The sequence below is a fragment of the Mytilus edulis genome, chromosome 1 (assembly GCF_963676685.1).
Source record: "Mytilus edulis chromosome 1, xbMytEdul2.2, whole genome shotgun sequence".
NCBI lineage: Eukaryota > Metazoa > Mollusca > Bivalvia > Mytilida > Mytilidae > Mytilus > Mytilus edulis.
Genome location: NC_092344.1, coordinates 21,812,529 through 21,840,428, shown reverse-complemented (window position 1 = coordinate 21,840,428; position 27,900 = coordinate 21,812,529). Strand labels below are relative to the sequence as shown.

General features: G+C 33.6%; 1 protein-coding gene across 3 annotated transcripts; it reads left to right on the top strand.

The window, feature by feature from the left end:
* Positions 1–4,466: 4,466 nt before the first annotated feature.
* Positions 4,467–26,442, top strand: LOC139527930 (protein Wnt-2b-A-like). Of its 3 annotated transcripts, none has more exons than XM_071323627.1 (5): positions 4,467–4,726; positions 11,165–11,400; positions 19,634–19,914; positions 20,975–21,239; positions 26,089–26,442. In XM_071323627.1, exons 1-5 carry the CDS (start codon positions 4,653–4,655, stop codon positions 26,346–26,348), a joined length of 1,116 nt encoding a protein of 371 aa, XP_071179728.1. In that variant the 5' UTR covers positions 4,467–4,652; the 3' UTR covers positions 26,349–26,442. The 3 variants fall into 3 exon arrangements, with proteins under 3 accessions (XP_071179728.1, XP_071179719.1, XP_071179735.1); XM_071323618.1 differs by lacking the exon at positions 4,467–4,726 and adding an exon at positions 9,601–10,072; XM_071323634.1 differs by lacking the exon at positions 4,467–4,726 and adding an exon at positions 9,614–10,072 and having other exon boundaries at positions 19,637–19,914.
* The last annotated feature ends 1,458 nt before the right edge of the window (positions 26,443–27,900 follow it).

Here is a 27,900-nt window from a genome sequence, read left to right as displayed (position 1 = left end):
CAATGATTCAACTGTCGGCTTTTAAAAGAAAAAAACATGTAATTGTTACAACCAATGCACTCCACTATTAATTAATAGGTTGCTTTTGAGATGGATGAAACCTGGACATGTTATAGAACTGACCTTTAACTCCAGATTAAAAATACATTAAAAGAATATTCTCCAGAAGGTATTCTGATAATTAAGATGAAAGTAAAGACTTGAATTGATCTGTTAAATAAGCAGGTTTTATAGCTTTTGTTTATGCTGGTGATATTCTTTGATGTTGAGAAATTAATTGTTACCTTAATGTCCAGTGGAAAATATTTCATACATGAATAGCACGATGTTTTTAAATATGTAATCTGTTTATCTACATAAGCTGTTATGAACGAAAGATCTAATGCACGGAATTTGTATATGTTAATCAAAAAGCAGACAAATACAATCAGAAGAACGTATGTATATATTTCCCAGAATGCCTTGACGAAAGGGGTGTGTAAGTAACAACTTTTAAGTATGTACTTTCAGATGTAGGGAATACATCAATGGCCACTATACAAAATAGACGAAGTGTTTATCTTCAAATTAGTTCATAGATTAAAATTCTTTTCTTTAAGCAGAACTAACAGCTCTGCATACCGATAGCTACAAAATTATGAGCATCAGAGGATCTAAGAGGTGTCAATGTTGTTCTTGATATTAATATCATACTCGTCGGCGATCACTTAATGGTGAGCCTCCCGTTTGTAGGCGAATAAGAAAATAATGTTTTCGAAGGAACTTGGTCTGTGTTGCCATTAGTGCTCTGTAGTTATGACATGTATTGCTCCAGATCCAGACGACCCAGGAAATCGGATAATGAATTTCTGTAAAGGATGTAGAGTTGTTCTATATGTGAGGCAATGCCGAATTGAACTTTAAACAATCCCTGTCTTGACAATCACACTTAAAAAGGAAAAGAAAAACCAGATTTTTATTTTTCTCCCAATGCTAATGTGAATCAAAAAGACGTGCGTATAAATAGAGATGAGTAAATGGGACTTTTATTACGGTTTGCATTAACTATTTGTTCACTGGATATTTTAAAAGGTGTGCAGCGTTTTTACCCCCAATTTATAACCCCAGTTATGTTTTGGCATTCAATAAAGTCATGATGATTCAAAGAGTGTGAACTACTGCAAAATGTGTATGTAATTATGGTGCTATGTCTGTTGAATTGAACTGATTGGTGCCTAGTATCCCTTCAGTATCGGTACGTCCCATCATAACTCGTATTGTTCTGCCAGTGAATTTTTTTTTTTTTTATCAAAAGCCGATTCAATTGATTGTAACAACAAAAGAGGGGGAAACTACACACTAACAACTCGACAATCACACCGAAGACAACCAAATGAAGCCCGCATTATACATCCACCAGTCTGTCAAGTCCAACATATACACAGCAGAAAAGTGTCTTACATACAAGAATACAACTAATGACTTCTAGTTTTTGATGGAATAAAACATTAATCATAGCCCTCAAAGTTATAGCCCAAGTAAAACATATATCATCATGGGTCCATAGTGTAGATAACCATACTATTCTTGTATGTTTAATCTTTGTAGCTACCTCAATGAAAGTCACTATTTTTAAAGTAATTGTATATCTTTCTGTAGACATTCACTCTGAGGTAGAATGCAATCTGCATTCCTTGAAGACTTTCCAAATTGCACGAAATTGAAAATTTAGTCGATATAACACTCTGGCTCTGAGCGAATTTCCAAGTTAATTTAGATATGCTTGTTAAAGTTATCTCTAACTATTCTAAAATACATTAAGTGTTAGTGAGTTATACTCTTCGCCAACTTTAAAATTTTGGCATTGTGTAAAAAGGGGGAAACTATTAAGTATAGGAACACTAGCTGTCAAATTCATGTTCACCGATTTGACTCAAACTCTCATATTTGATTTATAGCATATTAAAATGTATATCCAAATTACAATAAGTCTGAAATAAACAGTGAAGAAAGCATGTACTCGATAATATATCAGAATTTCGTGTGTATTCTAGTCTAGAGCATGTACTCGATAATATATCAGAATTTCGTGTGTATTCTAGTCTAGAGCATGTACTCGATAATATATCAGAATTTCGTGTGTATTCTAGTCTAGACGCCAATCCATCTATCGAGATGACCTCCAAATACTACTGATGGACACATTACCCGATATAAACATACACATAAATATAAATAGATTGCGACATCGTGCAATTGTATCTTTGAAGGTCTGTTTGATTTCATGTTATATGGTTAAAAAAAATAAGTTGATTAACGTTTTAACCTGTATAGGAATGTTTTATTTTTGGATTGAATCAGTCAACGACATGATTCACCTTTGTTTCACTTTCAATGTTGACATTCTTTTTCTTTCAATGACTGAACACGATCGTATAAAGCACGCGTAACCAATCTCTAGCTAATTGGTTAAATTAAAGGTCTCATGAATGCGGATTTAATGAGATCCAACTATTCACTTGCAAGTGAATATCGGAAGCAGTGGTCAAATTTAAGCTTTTTTGTGTACTGGCCAGCCGGACCAGTTGACTGAAAATCTACTGGTCCGGTACCAAATTTACTGGTCCTGCACAAATGAAATTCATTTGACAGACACCAAATGAAGAGAGAGATTTAACGTTTTTTCATGATTTTCCCTTACTTTGTTTCCTCTCCTTTGTTCTCGTAGTTTTTTAGTGCTGTTCTGATTGTTCATTAGCAAGTACAGAATCTAACTTAAAATTTAAAGATCTCGTTACAAAAATACACTTCTTATCTAGGTCTGTCACTTCAAATTGTTCGGAAGTCAATAATTCATCAGCGATATTTCTTTGCTTAGTTTGACAAAATTGTACCTAATAGGCTGCTAAAAAAAAGAATTATCATTTCATTATTTCCCTTTTATATTGCATGATTGAACCAAACGAAATCATATTCTAATTTGTTTCATATCTTGTAGCTAGTGCACCTTTAAAAATCGCCATTATCAGAGGCGGATTTAGGGGGGCAGGGCCCCCCCCCCTTTTTGGGAAAAAATTTGGTTGCTTATATAGGGAATCACTGAAGCGTGACTAAAGTGGACCCCCTCTTAGGCAGTCAGTGGGCCCCCACATATGAAAATTTCTAGATCCGCCACTGATTATTCATTCAAAATTACCGTATAGCGGGTTATTTTCACGGGTGTAAAATATCACAATTTTCATTGAATAAGGTATACGAAATATTTTGGCGTTTATAATTTTGGCGGATTTAAAACTTTTATCAATACATTTGCATGTACACTTTTAAATTGGCGACATTTAGCTTGGCGGTTTTGTTCAATTCGCGAAAATAAGCGAAAATGTACACCCCGCGAAAATAACCCGCTATACGGTATGTATCTCAAATCACGAGCTTCGACAGTTCTAGCAAAGCAAATAAGTAACGACTTCAAGTCGTCGATTTTTAAGAAGTACGTTTGTGGAAATAAAAGGGAGACTTTCGAGCCATATCCAATCAAAAGGAGACCTCCATGGTCGATTGGTCCAAGTAGACCAACAAATAATTCACTAGACTCTCAACGAGATTGTCGAGTGAAAAACTGGAATTGTGAGTTAAACAGTCAGTATTGAGCTACAGTTAACAAAAATCAATATGTTTTATTAACTTGAAACACACATTTTATTCTCCTTATTGAGCGTGTGTCGGATTAAAAAGTAAAATCACAAAAAATACTGAACTCAGAGGAAAATCAATTCGGAAAGTATACAAAAATCAATATGTTTTATTAAACACCGTTCTTTTCTCTATACCCAATAATGGTACAGAATTAAAATGTTCAGGCAATGACTTTTTTTTGTTCGAAAAAAATTTGGGGAAAAAATCGTAAAATACCTTGTGTTTTTGCCAATTATTCATTGAAAGTGTGCGAAGGACTGATAAAAGTAAGATTAAAACGAAGCTGACACAAATTAAAGACCAAGTTCAACCCAGACAGACGCCCGTATTTTGTTCAAGATTATATAATTCTACGAGTCCATCCAGAACAATTTATATTTGTCGTCCTACATCGTCTATTAAATTTTCTTGGCAAAATATCCACTGAACAAATTGTTTTGCTTATTTCTTCAGTTGTTTTGTCTTGGAAGACCGAAATAGGTTTATTGTCTGTATATATGAAGCAATGTATCCTGTTGGTTCCTATTGCATTACTTTGACTATTGTTTGTAAAGAGAATAAGATACACCTGTTATGCCTGCACCCATAACACACTTCTGATCATCGTTTCATTTTTGAAACATACAACCACCAGATTGTTGGCGAAATTAAGTAAATAATGCTTCATGATGAAGTCCGTTCTGAAATCGATTCAATTAAGCAAATAATTCTGTCTAATCATATTTCATACCAAAACTTCAAAGGATGTCTGGTCATACATGCACTTGTTTCAGTGCTCAATACCATCTACAAATATTCTCCAGAATTTGTAAATCTTTGATGAAACTTTTGATATTACAATACAAATTTCATAATATTGATGGTAATCTTCAAATATGACATTTGTAATCTTGGCATTCGTGCAGCATGTTTCAACTAACAGTACTTTTTTATACAGTGCCAATATTTTTTAAAAATGTCTATTTTTTGTGATTGGAATGTATGATATTGCAGTTTTACTAAGTTATTTCATATCACTTGTATTACAAGGACAGAGTCTGGAAGAAATATGGTAAGTTATACAATAGGATAATGTTAGATTTTAGAGGTGTCAAAACGCCTTATAATAAATATCAAGATGTCTTTCTATGTTGTTACATCAACGGTTTATTCGAATATCATTGCTTCGATTAAAGAGTTACTGAATTGCACACTGTATGATGGTAAAAAATCTCAATATCAAAACTTTTTTATGTCTGATTTCAATAACAAATTTCTTCCTACAAATTTCTTGTTTCTTGATATTGTAAATTTTATAGAATCTAGTTCCCTACACTTGCTGCTTATTTTCATTCGGTTGTTTACGGACTTTCCTTTTTGAATTTTCCTTGGAGGTCAGTATTTTTTTGATTTTACTTTTTATTTGTCGCACGTGGGATTTAAAAAAAAAATTCCATTGTGTAATTTTTTACTTGTTAATTAATTTGATAATTTTGTTGTTTTTCCTGTGAACGAATGGTAATATTTAAAGGAATACCCTACAAGTTATTCGTGTGATTTTTATCTTTACGTACCTTACAGAATATTTGTTCCGTTTATAAGAAAATATCAAAGAGTTGACACAGTGTGATGTTTGCTGTATGGTATATGGCTTATCTGACTGAGTATGCATTAGCCGTTTAGCTGATGAAAATGCCAAGGGGAATTCGAAAATCATAATTTCATCAAAGACAGACTTTACTATGACCAAAATATAAACGACTTTAGGACCAACAACAATAACAATTTTAATACATGTATATATAAAACTATAAGTTGAGTAACACGACTCCGTAACAGAACAAAACAAAAAACTCTGGTGTTCAGGAAGGGTAAACAAGTTCCTGCTCCACACGTGGCACCTGTCATGTTACCCACGCGTGTAAAACAATCCGATAATAGGTCACTATCGGAAATGTTACAATCGAGAAAAGAGGAAGGGATTGTGATTACAATAAGTGGAACATGTCAGGAGTCACGTGTGACAAAGATATTCCATAACGGTCAACCATGGAAGTATTGGTCAACCAAACCATGATTAAAACTATCGAAGGAATGACTTCAACTTTACCACTTAGAACCTTTGATGCAATATATTCACTGTAAGCAATGGAAATCATGATAGGAAAAGAAAACCATGGAACATCGGATCAACTGAGATATTGTTCCGTATGTCTAAGCTGCTATTAATGATGATTTACAAAAAAATGGAAAGTTCACATTGGGAAATTTAAATCATGATTAACAACAGCAAACACGTTATTAGATTTATGTGTATGGCCATTCCCGGTTATACCTCGGCAGTATTGTCTCGAGTGTATATATATACGCGTTTCATTCTTCTCCAATTATATTCCCTTTTGAGTTTAATATAATTTTTCGATTCAATTTTAATATCTACCCACATTTTTGAAAGCATCTTATATAAATATTTAATATCGCATATTGTTTCAATTTGACTATTAGTCTTTCACAACGTGATTGCAGATATTGATCCCAAACTAACTTTGATCGAGGTACCTAATATGAATGGTTGAAAACGTTCACTAAATAATTCATCGTAGAAGTGTTATTCCATTTGACGAAATTTGATAAAAGTGTTATACTTCTTATCGTTTTATTATTTATACAGTTGACAAGTTCTGGAATTGTCCTTCAAAAAGTCCACTTTCCGCTGTATAGACGATGGTTTTGATGGCTGTCTACATATCTTTGTTGTTTAATTTGTCAGACCATTATTATTTATATTCTTTATCTATATTACCAATTATTTATTCTCCACTTTTTTTTTATTTGTTTTAATTTTTTTTTCTCTATATTCTTTATTTTTTGCTCATTATTCCCTATACCATCATCCAGACACTAATAGACTTCTAATTATATAATTGCACTTTTGTTGTTCAATCACGGTGTCTTGTATTTTTAGGATCTTATTCAACAGATATAAGAAGATGTGGTATGAGTGCCAATGAGACAGCTCTCCATCCAAGTTTTAATTTGTTAAAGTAAGCCATAAGGGTCAAAGTACGACCTTCAGCAGACTTCAAGTCGGTTTATACAGTTTGAAAAATGCTAACATTTTTTTTAACTTATTCCTTACAATAATTCAACATGACTTATTTAGACTTTGGAGTGTTTTGAGTTTTTTGTGTGTTGTGCATTGTGCTGCTGACGTAAACCGGGATTTCATTTTATTCCTCTCTAATAACAACTTCCTGCTCAATGTATTCCGTAAGGGATAGCTTATCGCATCAAAGTTTTTAATCCGATATAGTGAAGTGGAAAAGTGTCTGTATATCTCGGGAAGATATAAGTAAACATTTTATCATATAGTAATAGTTATGATTTACGCCTTTCAACTATCAATTACATCTGTTGAAAATGTGAATTCTAAACTATTCATGCATTGTATATTCTTCATAATTAACATTGACTAATTGTTAAGCTAAGCAGCAAAATATGAGAAATTCGATAACTCGAACAAAATAGTATGTATCTCATAGATTCGAACTAATATTTGTACATATGAAAAAAAACTCCATGTTCAACCTAACCCGAATATTTAGTCCCAGCGTAAATAACGCTAATTTTGCAAAATAATTTTTGGTTCCGTCACAGTTTATTAAGGATATAACATTGACATACACGTAATATAAATAAACCAGTTTGAGGTTAGCCGTCAATTTTATTCTAGAAATATGAATGTTTCTTGAGATATTAACGCTGCAATATACACAGCAAAAAAAATATAATTTTTTTTATTTGATGAACCTGCATATTTTCTCAATGAAATTATCTCTTCAGATCAACCATAATAAAATCAAATTACATCTGAAAAATTTATTAGTCTAGGAATACTGTGAACAAATCTATACAGGGGATAGTTATATTGTAAGTCTTGTCTCAACCAAGAGTAAATTATGAAATTGTTGAAATATTTATTATTTTTCAATTTCGCACCAATCAGGCTCCCGTTTACTTCGCGTTCAGTTCTGAAAACAGCTACAAACTTCTAAACATGCCAATGTATTAGCTACTGTGTTTCTGAGATAAAGGAATGACCTTTTTCCAAAAGAATTCAGATTTACTTCTTTTGTCAAAATATTGATGTGACTGGCTTTTAAACACGCATTCCGGTAAATCAAAAATAACAAACCTATTGTTCTAAAACTTTAATACTCAGGATTTTTAATGCAATTTGTCAATCCATTTATGTAACGATACGTAGAACTGTGAAAAAAAAACAGAAATTATTAGCGCAGAAATAGACACGATTCCACATTTTTCATCGATTTACAACCGATTTCATTGAGTGTGTAGCCAAAGGTAACATCTTTGGTTTCGAAGTAGCCTAGTCCAACAGATAGATTGGTTATCTGCTGGACTAGTCTACTCTTAAAGAAGAAAAGTTTACCTAACCTAACAATGACTTCACGGTTCAGCTAACAAGCAACCTAACCAAAGATATTACCTTTGGCTTCACACTAAATGAAATCGGCTGTAAGTTTTATTCCCGATACTGGATTCGATAATCTTATTAACTAGTGTTGTTTGCGACAGACCACTGTTTTTCTTTCTGTCACAAATGAAGCCCATGTAAAGTTATTGAAAGCAACTATTCTATAGAAAAGCTGAATGATTTTTATCTTGCCAAAGAAACTGTTTATAAAAAACGAAGATAAAATATAGATATTTTTACAATAAAAAAAAATATGTTATACTGATGATCATAAATATGTTAAAAGTATGTACAACAATAAAATCTAGATTTTTAGTGCTTAGAAATTCTCTGTGAAACTCAACGAAAGGACGACAGCAACGGAAATTCATAATTATATATAAATATGTGTATGTGGTATGATTGCTAATACGACAACTCTCCATCGCGAAAGATCAAATGTCGTCGAAGTTAAGAACTAAAGGTCACCGTACAGCCTTCAACAATGATAAAAACCCATACCGCAAAATAAGCTATCAAGGACCCCGACATGACAGATATAAACCAATTGAACAAGAAAATAACGGTCTGATTTATCTACAAAATAGGTACCACCTTAAGAGTCTACAGGATATTCTTTAATAGATTTTAAAACTTTCTGATTTATTCAAATTTTAGTGACAAAACAAATGAATTTATCATACTTTTTTTTGTAAAACTGATTTGATCTAATTGTTATGTAAAACATAGCAAGAACTATTACAGTCAACATGGTCAAGACAAGAAATGACTACAAAAAAGGAAAATCCCCCAAAATAGGGAAAAGTAAGGCTTCTTATGAATAGGATAGCACAGAAAACAACGTTCAATTATGTAAAACTATCTAACACTGGCCATCTATTTCTGGCCAGTTTGATTTTTCTGATGAAAGAAGGTACTTATAGCAAGTATCTATCTTGACTGATCTAAAGAACGTATTGAATTTACATCTCATCAATACATCAAAGCCGTAATTACAAGTCTATTAAGCTGAAACAGATCATTGCTGCCACTGACAGTTTGTAAATACCTGCTTGTTTTTCTTTTTCTTTGAAATATTACACCTGTGATGTTGACCTTAGCAGATTTCAACTTTGTTTTCATTATCATTCTAAAAAGTCGTGTGTTTGTAATTTTCTTGTCTCGGTAAAACAATAATCTTGAAAATAAACGTAAGTAAAAGACTTCAAATTTAATAAACGGATATGGAAAATAAGAATTTGTATAAACAAAATTAATTAGAATATTTCACAACTGGGATTTTTGAAATATTTCATTATGGGATTATTCCTATCCAATAATTCATAATAAAATTAATAAGTAATCCTTATCTATTGTTAGGGAGAAGATTATCGGTATATCATAGCTGATTTGTTTACTTTGAGTGTTAGGCAGTATTACTGGGCTGAAAATTTTTATTAGAACGTTGGTTGCTTTTTCTATTAGGATTGGCAGAAATGAAAGCCGCCCTTTAAAAACGGCCAATGATCAATGTTAAATTTACAAAAAAAATGTTTAATAACCAGAAAATTTAAATAAACAGTTATAATAACGGATATTACTTAATTCAAAACAGAAAAAGTGTAAGAAATGTGATCTTATACCATAATTAGGAATAACATAATTGAATTGTTGTTTTCTTTTGTTTATTATATATTGTGGTTTCTGGAGCTTGGTGTATCATACTTAAAAAATTCATATATACTAAGAGAAAAAAAAATCTGAAAAAAATAATTACAATGGATTTATGATTTTAACTATGGGTTAGACTTGTGTCACTTGATTCAAATGATTTTTTGACAAATCTAATCCTCATGGATCTTACGGAATGGCAATTTATTATTTATTATTGGTGATAATTTTATTTGGATTATATATAACACCATCTTACACTACATGGTGGTAAGTACATTATCTGATTTTAATGATATTATTCCGATACACGAATTCTGTCATGTTCAAAAATTTGAACTTATGTCGTAGAGAAATTGGTCTCAATATCCACTACTTCTAATCATTGAACTAATCGAATTTGAAAGAAAAAAAAATCAGCAGATCTTTTAAGATATCCATTTGAGAAAAAAAATATATAAATCCCTACAAATATTCTATTTTGTTTGCAGTAAATTTGTAATGAGTATCGCTTGTATAAATGAGTGTGGATGTTCCATTGGTATCTTTCGTCTCTCTCTCTCTAAGTCTGTTTTAAAAGCATGAAATTGAGATCAACGAAAAAAAAATTATTCATAAAAGAAAGTTAAAAGTACAGTCAAATTATCTTTGCACTCTGTACTACATGTAACATATGAGTGGTCTAATTTATTCCAGCCGGCGTTTCGTATCCATTAATTGTATTAAAATAAGAATATAACGGTAGTTTTCTCATATCTTATCATTATGTCCGCTTTTATTTTTCATATTAGAACAGACGTACTTTACAAGAATCGCCATGGGAAGCAAATGTATAATATCATATACTCTCACATATACTATCTGTTTTCAAAGAACTGATACCAACGAAGAAGAAATCGATTGCATTCAAGTTTATTCATAGAAAATATCTTCCACCAATATGAAAAGAAATCTTTGAAATTAGAAATATATTTGAAGAATATAAAAGAAAAACTATACAGCAATAAGTTGTTAAAAAAATGGTTTTAGAGATCATCTACGAGTTACATTATTAGTTTTTTTTTTGGTTAGGCTATCTTTATGTATATATAAAAGGTGTGGTTTGATTGCAACAAGAGACCAAATGACACAGAAATTAGCAAGTATACGGCCTTTAACAATGAGCAAAACCCACATCGCATAGTCAGCTATAAAAGACCCCGAAATGATAAATTATGTTATATGTGTTGTTTGATTGCTGTATCATTTGCCACAAACCCGACGTATCCCCTATTAAATGGTTAACATAAGGTTTCATGTTATCTTTGGCCGGGAACTGGGTTTCACAAGAGCGTTTCTTACCCGTGAATATTTCTATTGTAGGTTTATTAGCCAGTTGCCGTTACATGCTGTAGGGGCAGGTATTTTGTGTGACAATATTCCAGGTCTTGTAGGGCGACAACGGCGATTATGTCGCCTACATCCTGATGTCATGGTGAACATAGGACAGGGAGCAAGACTTGGTGTTTTAGAATGTCAAGAACAATTTCAAAATCATAGATGGAACTGCACTACATTAGACCGGGATTCTTCTGTCTTTGGCAAAATCATGTTGAAAGGTAATATATACACTTGATAATAAATTCTAGATATTTAATATTTGGGAGGACAATATTTATTTGAGCATGCTGTTCTGGGGTCAGTCTTTTATTCTTTCAGTACTGATATTGCTTGTAGACTACCCCAAATATGCAATTTTAGTTATTTCCCCCTAAACTACGACAAGTTCAACAATAATTGTCCATCATTGTAATGAAATGTTCATACTTTGCGTAATTAACCTGGAAAGAGAAACGGAAGATAAAAATTATATTTATGTGTGCCTTCGCTTATTCGATTTTCAAAACTTATACTTACCATGTAGCTATTTCTGTATATTTCCTTCGCTACGATCATTTGAAAAGAAGAATCATTTGAGATTTACTACCATTTGAGATGTACGATCATTTGAAATATGCGAATATTTGAGATTTACGAAATTTGAGAATTACGATCCTTTGAAATGTACATGTACAATCATTTGAGATATACGATCCGACCATTTGAGATTTGAGACCATTTAAGTTTTACGATCATTTCAGATGCACACATGTACGACCATTTGAGATTGACGACCGTTTGAGTTTTAAGATCATTTGAAATGTACGACCACTAGAGATTTACAATCATTTGAGATGTACGACCATTTAAGATTTACGACCATTTGAAATGTACGACCATTTGAGATTTACGACCATTTGATAATTTCGACCATTTGAGAATTACGAACATTAAAATTTTAAGATCATTTGAATTGTACTACCATATGAGATTTACGACCATTTGAGAATTACGAACATTTGAGATGTAAACGATCATTTGAGACCAGTTGTTAATGATGAGTTGATATATTAATGTTTCCAATCCCAACAGTACCCGCAAAATATTTTGACAAAAACTGTTTTAGATATTAGCGGTTGTGTTAAAAAAAGAAAAACACGAAATTTTTGAAAATGAAATTTAAAGAAATATTGAAAAGAGTAGGTCCGGTAAGGACCGATTTTGGCCTCAAATTTCAGGTTCATCTTACGAAAGATTTTGACCACTTTTTAAACACTTAAGTGTCTATTTCATTTGAATCAATTAATTTATGTGAAAGATTTTAACTGATTTAGTCATTAAAACAACCCGATTCAAGCTCAAATATGAAAAATCTACCAAATATGCCGAAAAATGTCACTTTTCAGATGATTTTTGTCAAAAATGAAAGAGGCCGCATCCGTGTTCATCCTCAACCTTTATATATGTTGTGTATTATCATAAAATACAACTTACATATGAACGCGAATACGGCCACTTTCGTTTCACACGAAAACTGTCTAAAATTTAACTAAAATGCTAGAATTGTGAAGATTTCAGTAATTTAGCATGACTTAATGGTGCTAGTACCCGATATATGTGCATTGTATTGTCAAAAACAGCCAATATTTATGTAGCAGAAGCATTCTACTGTCCAATAATTAACTAAAAGTTTACATTTTAACAATTGTGTAAAACTGCTATATTTTGGGGCCAAAAAGGGGTCTTACTGAAACTACTCCTTTCCGGTTTTCAATTGAAATAATCTGGTTTTTCAAATCGTTTGCCCAAATTAAATTTTAAGATTTAAATATACTTGCATACATACGTGTATGTGAAAGCGTGTGCGTGGGTTGTCCCATTGCATGTTTATTGAAACCAAACTACTTGCAATCCCATACATGAATAAATAAACAGCTAAACCAAGAGCGCACAATACACCCGCATATTGAATTTGTTGACAGAATAAAATGACAATATTTAAAATGCATCATAAAAATTTTTCTCGATCTAGCTTCATTAGTAACGTCCAAAGCAAAACATTTGAAAGCCAAAGTATGGATAAGAACCAAAACAGTGAAAGAGCAATATGAACAAAAAGGACCATGCATAATACCAAAATCCATCTAGGTTTTACCGGAGGGAGTTGAAACCTTAGTTTCTTAATAAATCAGTAACATTACTATGTGGAAACACTTGCTTGAGAATATCTTTTGGTGCAGAAATAATGACCTGCTTACTAAAAACCGAAAACCGAAAATGATTTTGATCATTTTTACATAAATTAAAAAATATATATAAAAAAAGGTGTGACAAAAGAAAATTCAAGGACAGAATTTTGTTTTGTTTTCAGTAAACATGAATCTTGACAAAATATCCTACTTAATTAATATTAAAAATGGAAACGAAGGCTCGTAGATATGTATTTAACTGTTGGTTATAAAACATGTAAAACAACTGGATATTTTTTATTTCTTTTTTTCTTTCTTTTCGTTCCGAACATTTACTCCTCTTTATTGTGCGGTTAACATTCAAATCTTGAGTTAACTGTAATTAATATAATAATTATATTAATGCGATTTCAAAGATGAACCATCATGATGTTATCATCACAATATTCTCATTTCACTGCGCATTTAATATACTATTATTGCCTTCATAATCCTTATCATATTCAGCTGTTTAAGATTCTTGAACTTTCAGTACAACTGCCAATTCTTTAGTTCGAGAGAGATGCATATACAAAATATATATGTTCGTGTGTTCTGTATATAACACCACAAAACGTGGTAAACAAGAATGTGTCCATAGTACACGGATGAGACAACCGTATATCCGTATTGTCAATCAGATTAATCGTGTCCTGTTGTGATAGATGAGTGAACTTTTGTCAGTAGGGGAAAGGAACATAGTTTTACATAAGTCATTTTTGGGACCCTTCTTAGCTTGCTGTTCGGTGTGAGCCAAGGCTTCGTATTCGTATTCGTATTCGTATTGACCTATAATGTTTTTTCTTTTACAAATTGTAAAGTGGATGGAGAGTTGTCTTATGAAATTGTCACCCATACCACATCTTCTATCTATAAAATGATCGTGTTACTTATACGATGAACAATTGTTTGGTGTTAACTACATTTTGACTGTATACCACTGTAGTGTCCGGGGTTTCAGAACAGTAAACAAACACTTTGTTCATCATTTTGCGCAAGAAATAATTCAAGAGAAGACTTGATTGTTGACACGCGTATAAAAATGAGGAAATGTGGTGACAACTAACCACCAGCGTTCAATTAAGGTTTTTTTATGTCCCATTTATGGGCATTATGTTTTCTGCTCGGTCCGTTCGTCCGTCTGTCCCGCTTCAGGTTAAGAGTTTTGATCAATTGGTCAAGGTAGTTTTCAATGAATTTGATGCTTAGTACACATGTTCCCTATGCTATGATCTTTCTAATTCTAATGCTAAATTAATTTTTATCCCACTTTCAAGGTCCACTGAACATAGAAAATGATAGTGATGTCTGAGCTTTACAAAGCTTGGACATATAGGATCTGTATTGTAATCAGATTGGAACATGATATTTTTCACTATATGTGCAATTCACTGCTTATCTGTATATTCAGTCAAAGAAAATGTCTTTAAAAAGTAGCTGGGCAGTTGAAAACCATGTTACAAACAGACCATAAATCCTACAATAATTTTGCTTGTTGACAAACTTGATTTATTGATATTAAGGGGTAGACTAGAAAGTAAACAATTATAGGTCAAAGTCAGGTCTTAAACAGGGAGTATTTGCTCACACCGAACAGCAAGCTATGAAGGGCCCTAAAATGACTGGCGCTAAACTATTCAAACAAGAAAACCAAGGGTCTATTTATACCAAAAAACAACAACGAGAAACTAGAAACACTTATCAACAAACGACAACCAATAAACAACAGAGCGAAACAACGAGAACAAAGCGAAAATTTATCGTCATACTAAATGCTTAGCAAAGGTGGTATATATTAAAAATAGTGAGACGAGATATAACACAAAAAAAGTAAACATCAAATAAAAAAAAGTATTGCAAATTGAATCAACAGTCAGCTCAAACTAACACAAAGGTTCGATTTGAGAGTACTAGAAGTTACTCGGTGAAAGCTAGTTAAAAGCCAAAAACAATAAATATTAGAAAGTCATGCACCAAAGACTAAAATCGTAGAATGGATACGACATCAACTTAAAGGAGAGGCGAGAGATACCAAAGTGACACCCAAACCCATAAGTCAACGCCTTGGCTAAAAAAAGAAAAAGACAAACAGACAAACAATAGAACACAGAACACAACATAGAAAACTTAAGTCTGAGCAACACGAACCCCTGCAAAAACTGGAGGAGATATCCGAATGGGTAATCAGATCCTGCTCCATATGTGGCACCCGTCGTGTTGCTCATGTTATTACAAACCCGGTAATAAGTCTAATTCGGTAGGTAACATTCTGAAATCTCAACTATTGTGATTCATAGACTAAAAATATTGAAATATATACTAGGAAAACTATTTCAGAAGTTAACATTAACTTTTAACAATGTTGAAAAAAAAATGGTGAGAACTACATTTGTTTGCACGAGTATCACTATATAGGCACCTTAAAGTGTTTCATTACAAATAATTTCTGGAAGTCATATGTAAGATGACATCTTGTAGAAAGTATATATGCAATTACCTAATTCATAGTTTCTTTCGCATCGATTTTGTTAAAAGATAATTAATGAGAAAACTATAAATACATACACCTTTTCAAAAAGATGACACCCGCCTCTGAACGTAATTTTCTTTGACACTATCTCAACAGTTATAATTGATACAGAGTTATTGCGGCTTAGTGCACGTGCCTATTCATTTTTATTGCATTACTATCTTTTTTCGCTCATTATCCTATTAACAGGTTTCTAGATTATGACAGAAAGAAAAAATACGATGCTTGTCTTGTCTTTAAAATATATGATGTATTGATGTTTGTGGGGATAAAAGTGCTAACTGAGCGTATCTCTAAGGTGGTCGGAACAGTAGACATGGAAGGATTGTCTGATGGAAATATTTATACAAATTGTTTCTCCGTCTTCATTTATGTAATACAGTAGCAAAGTATTTAAAAATAAAATGATGTAAAAATTATCGAATTCTTTTTTTCCCTCCTACTCTGTTTTATTAGTTTTATTATAATGCATTATTCAAAGTATAGACAGAAACGAATTAAGACTTGGTTTATAAGAAATCTTCGCACACTTGCTAATTTCAAAACGCAATATTTATTCAGTTAAATATACAGATATTTCATTATTTAATCAAGAAACGCAGTTTGGGGTATTATTCCCTAATTTGCTTTCTTCAACCACAGTTTTAAAAGTCAAATTTCACACTTTGATGCGATTACAGATCAAAAACCCTTGACACTAAGCCCAACAATAACATGTAATAGGCCTTAAACAAACCGTAACATCATGTGTTATTCTTACAAATATTGTAAAGTGTATGTATACAGTCACACAATAGCTTACTGGAAAACATACATTCTAATCATATTTAAAGGCCGAACTTTAGCATATTATTGAGTAATTATATTAATTACAATAATATGTGATTTCTTGGGATAGCAAATAGTATAAAATGTAACGAAGAATGCAAATACAATTGAACAAACGGTTTCAGTGCAAGGGGAAACACAACAAATTATTAATGTTTACCATGAACATTTGAACTGAGTAGTACGTGTACACATATACTGATAAAAACACATTCCTTGTCATTGGTTAAATTCAAAAAGAAAAAGGTGCAACATTTTTGTGCAGAAAAGCGCATAAGTTTTTTGTTCCAAACCTTTACTTCTCATGAAACTGGGCGGTTACAATTCTAGTAGTTTGCTGTAATTAGATATGATAATTTCATTAATGTGATTTAAAAAAAAAGAACCATTATGATGTTATCATCCCACATTGCACCATATTCGTATTTGAAAGTTATAATTATAGATGGTAAAAAAAAAAGAGACAAAGGTCATATATACACACACGATATAGTCAAAAACTCTCTGTTCTTACTGTGCTATAATCTGGATAATGCACAGCCACTATGTACATTAACTGTTCCAGTTATACCTCACAGTTCAAATGTACTCTTATCTGCAGGGGCGTATTTCAATAGAAGAAATACCGACGAGCGGAGCGACGTTACAAAATCTTTCGACGCTAAAACGAACTATATATTTTTCAATCAAAGGGATGTAAATCTTAAACCCGTGTTACAAAGTCAAACAAGATAATCATTTTTCTAAGGTTAAGTTCTTAAAATAGTTTAGAGTATCCAAATAATTGAAATCTGATTTGGATTAGTTTTCTGTTCAATGGTATTTATTACGACTTTTTAAATATTAATTCCTTTATAATTAATTCTATTTGTCAAAAAAAGGGGGGTACGGGAAGTTAAAGATTTAAAAGTGAAACCTTTTTTTTTGGTTAACTTTGCACTAGGTACATCTCTCAACGACTAGTTCTTCTTTGAGGATGTTCTTGATGGAAAGAAAAGCAAATAAGCTATATGCTTAACAAACTCTTTTAGTTATAATTTGTTATAAATAGATGTAAAAGTACATCAAATGGAACTCAAACTGTATGAGATGTGGGAGATAGTCAATAAGACAGCAATCAAACGACAAACACAACGAAACGACAAATAGAGAACAAAGAGTCTATATAAAGTTCTAAATCGTCACAAATTTATACAAAAACAGAAAAATCAAAGATCTGCGATTAAAACACAATCCTCCAAATAATTTAGGAGAAAGCCTAGTTAATAATTCAGAAGTTGCCAACTTTCTATTATCTAAAGTTGGGCTTTCCCTTTTTTTCACCCTACTGGAAAACTTTTCCAGGAGCCATGGATTGAATATCTTCCGAATGTTTCCAAAACATTCGTGTAATCTGGTGGTGTCACGTGTGTACTGATTATCAGGTTGTCTGCATATTGGTATTGTAAAATATCAGCTGCAAGTCACAATGTGAATCTTTTTGTCAAGTGAGCGCAGCAGTTCAAAAAGGATTCATATTGTGTCGAGCAGCTGATATTAACAATTAATGGCCAATGTAATCGGTATGTATCATTAACTTTACGTTCCGCTATGTACTTTTTTAGATATTGTTCTCTCACTAAATAATACAAAGTTTTGTGATTATGTTGAACTAATCTATCCCATGGAACTAGAGATAAAGGATACTACAGATACAGTGAAGTCTGCCTCATATCCTCATATCTTGACTTTAATCTAGAAATTGACAATGAGGGTCGGTTGAAAATAAAACTTTACGACAAAAGAGATGATTTCAGCTTCCCAATTGTTAACTTTCTATTTCTATGTAGCAACATTCCAGCAGCGCCTGCATACGAAGTATATATCTCCCAATTGATACGATATTCTCGGGAATGTATTTCCTATCATGAAATCTTTGATAGAGGATTGCTAAACTCACAAGGAAGCTATTAAACCAAAAGTTCCAAATGAAGAAGTTGAAATCATCCCTTCGTAAATTTTATGGACGCCATCACGATGATATCGGACATGTTCTTTATGTCGCAACTACAAAACCCTTTCCGTTTCGCAAATCTGACCTACCGAATAAGGCTATTTACCGGATTTGTAATGATATAAGCAACACGACGGGTGTCACATGTGGAGCAGAATCTGCTTACCCTTCCGGAGCACATGAGATCACCCCTAGTTTTTGGCGGAGTTCGTGTTGCTGAGTCTTTAGTTTTCTATGTTGTGTCTTCTGTACTATAATTTGTCTGTTTGTCTTTGTCAGTTTTATTTCAATCTACGAGTTTGACTGTCCCTCTGGTATCTTTCGTCTCTCTTTTAATCTGCACGATTGTGGTGCCTCTTTACCACGAACTCCTATGTCGTTTAGGTCAAATAGAGTCGCCTGAGCCGTGTAGATTGATAACTTTCATCGATTTACATGATCAATAACTATAAAGAAAAGAGACAGACGATAAATAAGGCAAAATTATATAAAAGATCAAATGTAAAACAACGTAAAACACCATGTAAAAAGAAACAAAGATAGACGAAAAAGAATAAGAAAAATTACCAAAAGAACACAAAACACTACATATAAAACTTAAGACGAACAACAGGAAAACCACCAAAATTTGGTTTGATCTCAGGTGCTCGAGAACATCTGATCCACATATGTTTTTGATTTCCCTTTCTATATGTAAAAATATAAATATGTAAATATATCAAAACTCCATCATATGGTTTCAACAATAGCAAGCATTCATAACAGAAGCAAAGCTAAAAAAATCCCCTCATTCCTAAATGTATTCTTTTTCTTATCAAAACTTGAATTTGAACTCTAATATTGTTTAATAATGGATATAATCTATGTTGTTCTTTTTTGTTTCTTTTGTTAAGTAGGAAGCCGGGAAGCGTCATTTGTCTATGCCATATCGTCAGCTGGTGTTGTCCATGCAGTTACGAGATCATGCAGCAGAGGTGATTTGATGCAGTGTGGCTGTGATCCCTCAAAATCTGGGCGTGGTCGAGATAAACGAGGGTGGTTTGAATGGGGTGGATGTAGTGATAATGTACGATGGGGAAGCCAGTTTTCTAGAATGTTTATAGACGCCAAAGAAAAGAGAATACGAGATTCTAGGGCCTTAATGAATTTGCACAACAATAGAGCTGGTCGGAGGGTAGGTACCGGTTGCTTTTCATTGTTTCATTGTACTTTCGATTAACCGATATTCTTAAAACAATTGCTCCTGTCTGCATGAACTACCTTTCATACTAAAGAATTGAAAATTCGTATTTGCCGCTTCTCCGCTACGCACACGGTCGGGTTAATTTTTGGAGTAAGAGAAAAAGAATTTTCGACGGGGAGTCAGTATAATGTGCCATGTATTCCTTAGACCGTTTCATTGTGAACTAGCACAAACAGTGTTCATATTGATATTTGTCTAATCATATTTGCATCATTGATAAAATAAATTATTCTATATTGGAATTATTTTAGTAGGTTTCTCTATATGAATTGGATTTTGAATAAAAAAGCATATTCACTTGAGAAAGTGTTATTCACCGCGCTAAACGTCACGCGCTTTTACATGCAACGTTATGGTAAAATGTTTCCGTATATATAATATTAATAAATCGTGTAAAATTTGTTTTGGTATATGTTTGTCATTAAATACATTTTCTTTTCTCGGAATATGGAATAAAACAATTACTGTCTTTTGTTTCGGTAAATATGGGGTTTAATTGACTTTTGAAAAACTGATATTCACTTCGGCCGTCGGCCTCAGTGAATATCATTTTTTCAAAAGTCAATAAAACCGCATATTTACCTCATCAAAAGACAGTAATTGTATAATATTGATAAACCAAGAAAACTTAGAACGTCCTGTATATGCATGTAATATTTGCCGATGGACGGTAAATAACATTTTTTTTCATAAAAAAGTAAGGAACCAAAGGGTGCTTTATATGTTCTAAAAATTAAAGTATAATAACACGAAACGATTTTTACGTAAAGATTATCAACATGTATGTGCAAAGTAAGGAACTACATTTTGTACATTAAATGTTATGAATATTCACCGATATTTTATAATATTTGAAAATAGATTCATAATATTTGAACATAGGTTAATGATTCAGTATTATTTCAAACATTAGTTTTGAGGTTGTCCACGCTGTTATGAAAATGATTCATTATGGAATCAATTCAACCATCTTGTCGTTCCTTCATTTCAGGCTGTCAAAAAGTTTATGAAACTGACTTGTAAATGTCATGGTGTAAGTGGTGCATGTACAATTCGAACTTGTTGGCTCGCCATGCAGTCTTTTAGATATGTGGGCAAATATCTCAGACTTAAATATAATGGTGCAACACAAGTCATGATAGACCAAGATGGATCCGGTCTTATTGTTGCTAACAGAAATCATAAAAGACCAACGAGACGGGATCTTGTGTATCTAGAAGACTCCCCAGATTACTGTGAGACCGATATAGGGATAGGTAACAGCTTTTATACAATACAAAAAATAAGAAAATGTAGCATGGATGCTTTATAAGACCTTTGGGACAAAGTACTTACTGAATATTAAAATAATAAGATGTAGTATGACTGCCATACAAGATCTTTATACCCAAGTACTTGCTCAATTTATCATATTAGATCTTTATATACAAGTGCTTGCTTAATTTGTCATACAAGATCTTTATGTGTAGGTACTTGTTCAACGTATAATAAGATGTAGTAATATTGTCATACAAGATCTGTATGACCAAATACTTGCTCAAAGTGAAAATGATAAGAAGTTATATGATTGTAATACACGATAGTTATGCCCAAATACAGTTATCAAGTCTTCACTTCGCCTACGAGGATCTAAAAACGCTTGGCCTGTTCTGTTAACTAAACTAATGAAATGTATTTTCCCTACCAAATGTTTGCTAACGTTTTATAAAGTCCTAAAATGGTATTCACAACAGAGAGAAGAAAGGAGGGTAGTCACATACTCTATATTTCAGTCAGGTTGTAAAAGTATTAAAGCTCTGTTTTGTCTTTGGGGAGTAGAATAGGGTCAGTCACTGACATAGAAAATATTCAGTCATATCTATGAAAAAACACATATCGCATTTTATCCATCTGATGAATAAAGCCTTTTTCAGCTGATTTTTATAGTTTTTGGTTAAACCAATGTCCACGTTTAGGGGAGAGCTGGCGCCTTCAAACTTGTTTAACCTACCACATTCTGTAAAGTCTGTAATTCAGTGATTGTCGTTATTTTTTTGCTGTGTAACATATTTGGTTGTTCGTTCATTATTTTGCACATAAAAGGCATGGGCTTTGCTCATTGATTAAGTCCGTTGTTAATGTATGTGTCATTTAGTCTTTTGTAGAGAGTTGTCTAATTGGCAATTATACTACATCTTTTTATTTTCATACTCATATAAAGAGTTTGTAATGAAAGTTTAGACTTACGCATTAAAACCCCCGTATGAACCGGAACTAATATTAGCTGAACCGGAAGTAGACATATATTTCAATCTTCCGTCAGCAAATCTCTGTTTATTGCCGTCCTGTACTCGAAACTATTCATTCATGGAAATGGTATCAGAAAATTTGATATTGTTGCTGAACTCGCCATTATAGCGAAGAGTTGTTACGTTCACGAAAGTCCTACCACATCTTCTTTCTTATGTATTGAAAACAAAAGTTTTTATTTCGCACGGTTATTTTCGTTCTACAGTCTGTAAGTTTGTACAATGTTAAAATTTATAAAAGTAAGCTTCTATTTACGAAATCTTGATTCGACAATCTATTTGAAACGCAATTCAGATTTTTTTTGGGAATTCGTTACAGAAAGAATCCTGGGGTTTTTTTCGGAATTCGTTACAGAAAGAATACTGATTTTTTTGGGAATTCGTTACAGAAAGAATCCTGGTTTTTTTTCGGGATTCGTTACAGAAAGTATACTGATTTTTTTTCGGAATTCGTTACAGAAAGTATATAGATTTTTCAAAGATATTACTGTGATGATTTACTGGTTCATTGTAAACAGCGTTCATATGTCACAGAATGGAAACTGCTATATATTGTTTTTGCATTCCAACTAAGTTTTAAAAGTTTAAAAGGGAATAGCAAAATGGTTTTAATAAATATACATTTCTTCATAGAAAAGAATACTATTCAAACCGGGTATTCATTTCTTTAGAGATATTTTAAAATTACAAAAATATTCACTCTTTTAATTATTTTCTCTCTTCTCAAATTGAGAAATTGGTTAACAGCAACAAGGTTCAAACGGACAATAGTATAAGACATATGTCCCGTTAGATAGCTCCTTACCGATAAATCTCATGTCGGGACATGCATCAATGAGACAGCTCTATATGACAAATCTTATGTCGGGACATGCGTCAATGAAACAGCTCGCTCCCTGATTAAAAACCTGATGCCAGGACATGCGTCAACGAGGCAGCTCCATAGTGACAAATCTCATGCTAGAACATACGTCAACGAGACAGCTCTCTGATGACAAATCTCATGACGGTACATACGTCAACACGACAGCTCCATAATAACAAATCTCATGCCAGGACGTACGCCAATGAGACATCTCCATAATGACAAATATCATGCCAGGACAGACGTCAATGAAAACAGCTCCATAATAACATATCTTATGCAGGGACATACGTCAATTCGACAGCTCAATAATGACAAATCTCATGCCGGGACATGCATCAATAAGACAGCTCTAAAAGACAAATCTTATGTCGGGGCATGCGTCAATGAAACAGCTCCCTAATGAAAAACCTGATACCAGGACATGCGTCAACGAGACAGCTCCATAGTGACAAATCTCATGCCAGAAAATACGTCAACGAGACAGCTCTTTAATTACAAATCTCATGACGGTACATACGTCAATACGACAGCTGCATACTAACAAATCTCATGCCAGGACGTACGTCAATGAGACAGCTCTATAATGACAAATCTCATGACAGGACGTACGTCAATGAGACCGCTCCATACTGACAAATCTTATGCCGGGACATACGTCAATACTACAGCTCCATAATAACAAATTTCATACTAGGACGTACGTCAATGAGACATCTCCATAATGACAAACCTGATGCCAGGACAGATGTAAATGAGACAGCTACATAATGACGAATCATATGCCGGGACGACGTCAATGAGACAGCTCATTAATGACAAATCTCATTCCAGGACAGACATCAATGAAACAGTTACTTAATGACAAATCTCATGCCGGGACATACGTCAATACGACAGCTCACTAATAACAAATCTCATGCCGGGACATACGTCAATACGACAGCTCCATAATGACAAATCTCATGCCGGGACATACGTCAACGAAACAGCTCCATAGTGACAAATCTCATGCCGGGACATACGTTAATGAGACAGCTTCATAAAGACAAATCTCATGCCGAGACATACGTTCATGAGAAAGTTCCATAAAGACAAATCTCATGCCGGGAGAAGCTTCATAATGACAAATCTCATTCCGGGACATACGTCAACGAGACAGCTCCATAATGACAAATAGTATGCCGGGACAAACGTTGATGAGACAGCTCCATAATGACAAATCTCGTGCCGGGACATACGTCAATGAGACAGCTCCATAATGACAAATCTTATGCCGGGACAAACGTCAATACGACAGCTCCATAATGACAAATCTCATGCCGGGACATACGTCAATACGACAGCTCCATAATGACAAATCTCATGCCGGGACATACGTCAATACGACAGCTCCATAATGACAAATCTCATGCCGGGACATACGTTCATGAGACAGTTCCATAAAGACAAATCCCATGCCGGGAGATACGTCAATACGACAGCTCCATAATGACAAATCTCATGCCGGGACAGACGTCAATGAGACAGCTCCATAATGACAAATCTCATTCCAGGACAGACATCAATGAAACAGTTACTTAATGACAAATCTCATGCCGGGACATACGTCAATACGACAGCTCCATAATAACAAATCTCATGCCGGGACATACGTCAATACGACAGCTCCATAATGACAAATCTCATGCCGGGACATACGTCAACGAAACAGCTCCATAGTGACAAATCTCATGCCGGGACATACGTTAATGAGACAGCTTCATAAAGACAAATCTCATGCCGAGACATACGTTCATGAGACAGTTCCATAAAGACAAATCTCATGCCGGGAGATACGTCAATACGACAGCTTCATAATGACAAATCTCATTCCGGGACATATGTCAACGAGACAGCTCCATAATTACAAATAGCATGCCGGGACAAACGTCGATGAGACAGCTCCATAATGACAAATCTCATGCCGAGACATACGTCAATGAGACAGTTCCATAATGACAAATCTTATGCCGGGACATACGTCAATACGACAGCTCCATAATGACAAATCTCATGCCGGGACATACGTCAATACGACAGCGCCATAATGACAAATCACATGCCGGGACATACGTCAATACGACAGCTCCATAATGACAAATCTCATGCCGGGACATACGTTCATGAGACAGTTCCATAAAGACAAATCTCATGGCGGGAGATACGTTAATGAGACAGCTCCATAATGACAAATCTCATGCCGGGACATACGTCAATGAGACAGCGCCATAATGACAAATCTTATGCCGGGACATACGTCAATGAGACAGCGCCATAATGACAAATCTTATGCCGGGACATACGTCAATGAGACAGCGCCATAATGACAAATCTTATGCCGGGACATACGTCAATGAGACAGCGCCATAATGACAAATCTTATGCCGGGACATACGTCAATGAGACAGCGCCATAATGACAAATCTTATGCCGGGACATACGTCAATACGACAGCTCCATAATGACAAATCTCATACCGGGACATACGTCAATGAGACAGCTCCATAATGACAAATATCATGCCGGGACATACGTCAATACGACAGCTCCATAATGACAAATCTCATACCGGGACATACGTCAATGAGACAGCTCCATAATGACAAATATCATGCCGGGACATACGTCAATACGACAGCTCCATAATGACAAATATCATGCCGGGACATACGTCAATGAGACAGCTCCATAATGACAAGATAAAAATATAGAAATACAGACGACAAACCAACCTGACTTCTTGAAAAATAACAACATGTTTACAGATACAGATTTTGAACAGGAATATTAACAGGTTGTGTTGTCAAATCGTTTTCAGCTCTAAAGCCTTCTAAAGAAAGGATCAAATAAATGATAACAATAATGAAAATAAACAACATCAGTTACCTTTGTTTATTGTTTGTTTTTCAGGATCTCTTGGAACTGAAGGAAGGACTTGTAATAAATCGTCACTGGGCACAGACGGGTGTGACATTATGTGTTGTGGGAGGGGTTACGATTCACGATCAGTCACACTAACAGAAAAATGTGAATGTAAATTTCACTGGTGTTGTACAGTAAAATGTAAAGAATGCAGTAAAAGAATGGAGATACAGACGTGTAATGGACCAGAACAAAATAAAAACACAAAACAGAGTTCCAGAGTTCGGAAAAAAATGCGCTATTATTGACTGTAGTCTTAGAGGCTCAAACAAGCGAATTGTGATCAGAAAGATGTATTTATTTGTTGAAGATTGTCAATATAAAATGAAGAAGTTTAACCTATTTATATATTAATTTTTTTTTCAATAATTTTCTGAATGATAGTCATCATTCGTAAGATTAGCTATTAAGAATGCCAATGAACTAATTGTTTCCGGTTTTTTGTGAGAAAAAAAAGACAAGATCCCGGCACAATATCTGATTCGTATGATTATTGTTTAAGAGGGGGAGGATTGAAAAGTTATATTTGATTTACGTATGAAATATTACATGTATGACTGTACTTCTTCTTCGAGACAGCGCCCAAACAATGCATAGAAAAACAAACGAAAGGCTTTTTTTAATTCGAAATTTGACAGGGTAGCATTAATTAAAATAAAAAAAGAAGCATTCAATTCTGAAATAAAACAAGGAGATGATTGCCAATGAGATAACTATTCAATAGTGTCCAAATGACGTAGTTTCACAATCAGTGCATTGTCATGTGCGAGAACACATGTTTATGCCCCTTTATGGGCATTATGTTTTCTGGTTTGTGCGTCCGTTCGTCAGTCCCTTCGTCCCACTTTAGGTTTAAGTTTTTGGTCGAGGTAGTTTTTAATGAAGGTGAGGTCCAATCAAATTGAAACTTAGTACACATGTTCTCTATGATATTGTCTCTAATTTTAATGCCAATTTAGGGATTTTCCCCCCATTTTCACGGTCCCTGAATATAGAAAATGATAGTCCCGATGGGGCATCCGTGTACTATGGACACATTCTTGTTTAACTCTATTTATAGACTTTTCAGACTAATTATTGACTTTACTACAAACTAACCTTTCTGGTTCACTGTCAACTACCGAAGAATTAAGATGTTTTTTAACTTTATTCCTATAAACCAGCTTTTGAAGAACTTTGACAATTTAAATCAAAACCAGACTTCAAACATTCAAATCTAATTTTTCTTCACTTTCCTTAATGTCCTTTTCAATAGGTTCAATTGTCAAATAAAAGACTTACTCTGAAGCCGATAAAAAAGCACCACCAAAAGTTACAGATGCTTAAAATGAACATTTTTTTCCTATTTCCTTTTCTAATTTACCAGAAAAAGGTCCATAAAATAAAATTAAACTGTGAAAACTATCTGGATATGCACGATGACCTAAAAATTTGAATCTATGTCCAAAATCGAATTAAAGTTAGCTTGTTTTACTTATATTTACTTAAAAAAAATATCTGATATAATCAGTTAACCAGAGTCATGACGGTAACCCATGTAAACTTTACAATACATATATAAGCCAAATTTAGTTCGTCTATTACTTTCAGTGACTGAGAAATGGGCATTACCGCAAAAAGTTTGACAACAAACCATACACATATCACTCACTTGCAACACGGGTAATCATACCACATCTTCTTTTTTTTGGTCAACCATACCACACTTCACAAAAGGGTTAATCTGATCTGGTCATGATCAGATTACCCCTTTTGTGGTCCCAAAAGTATGCTATAGTCAAAAGAAAGTTGGTCTTTAAC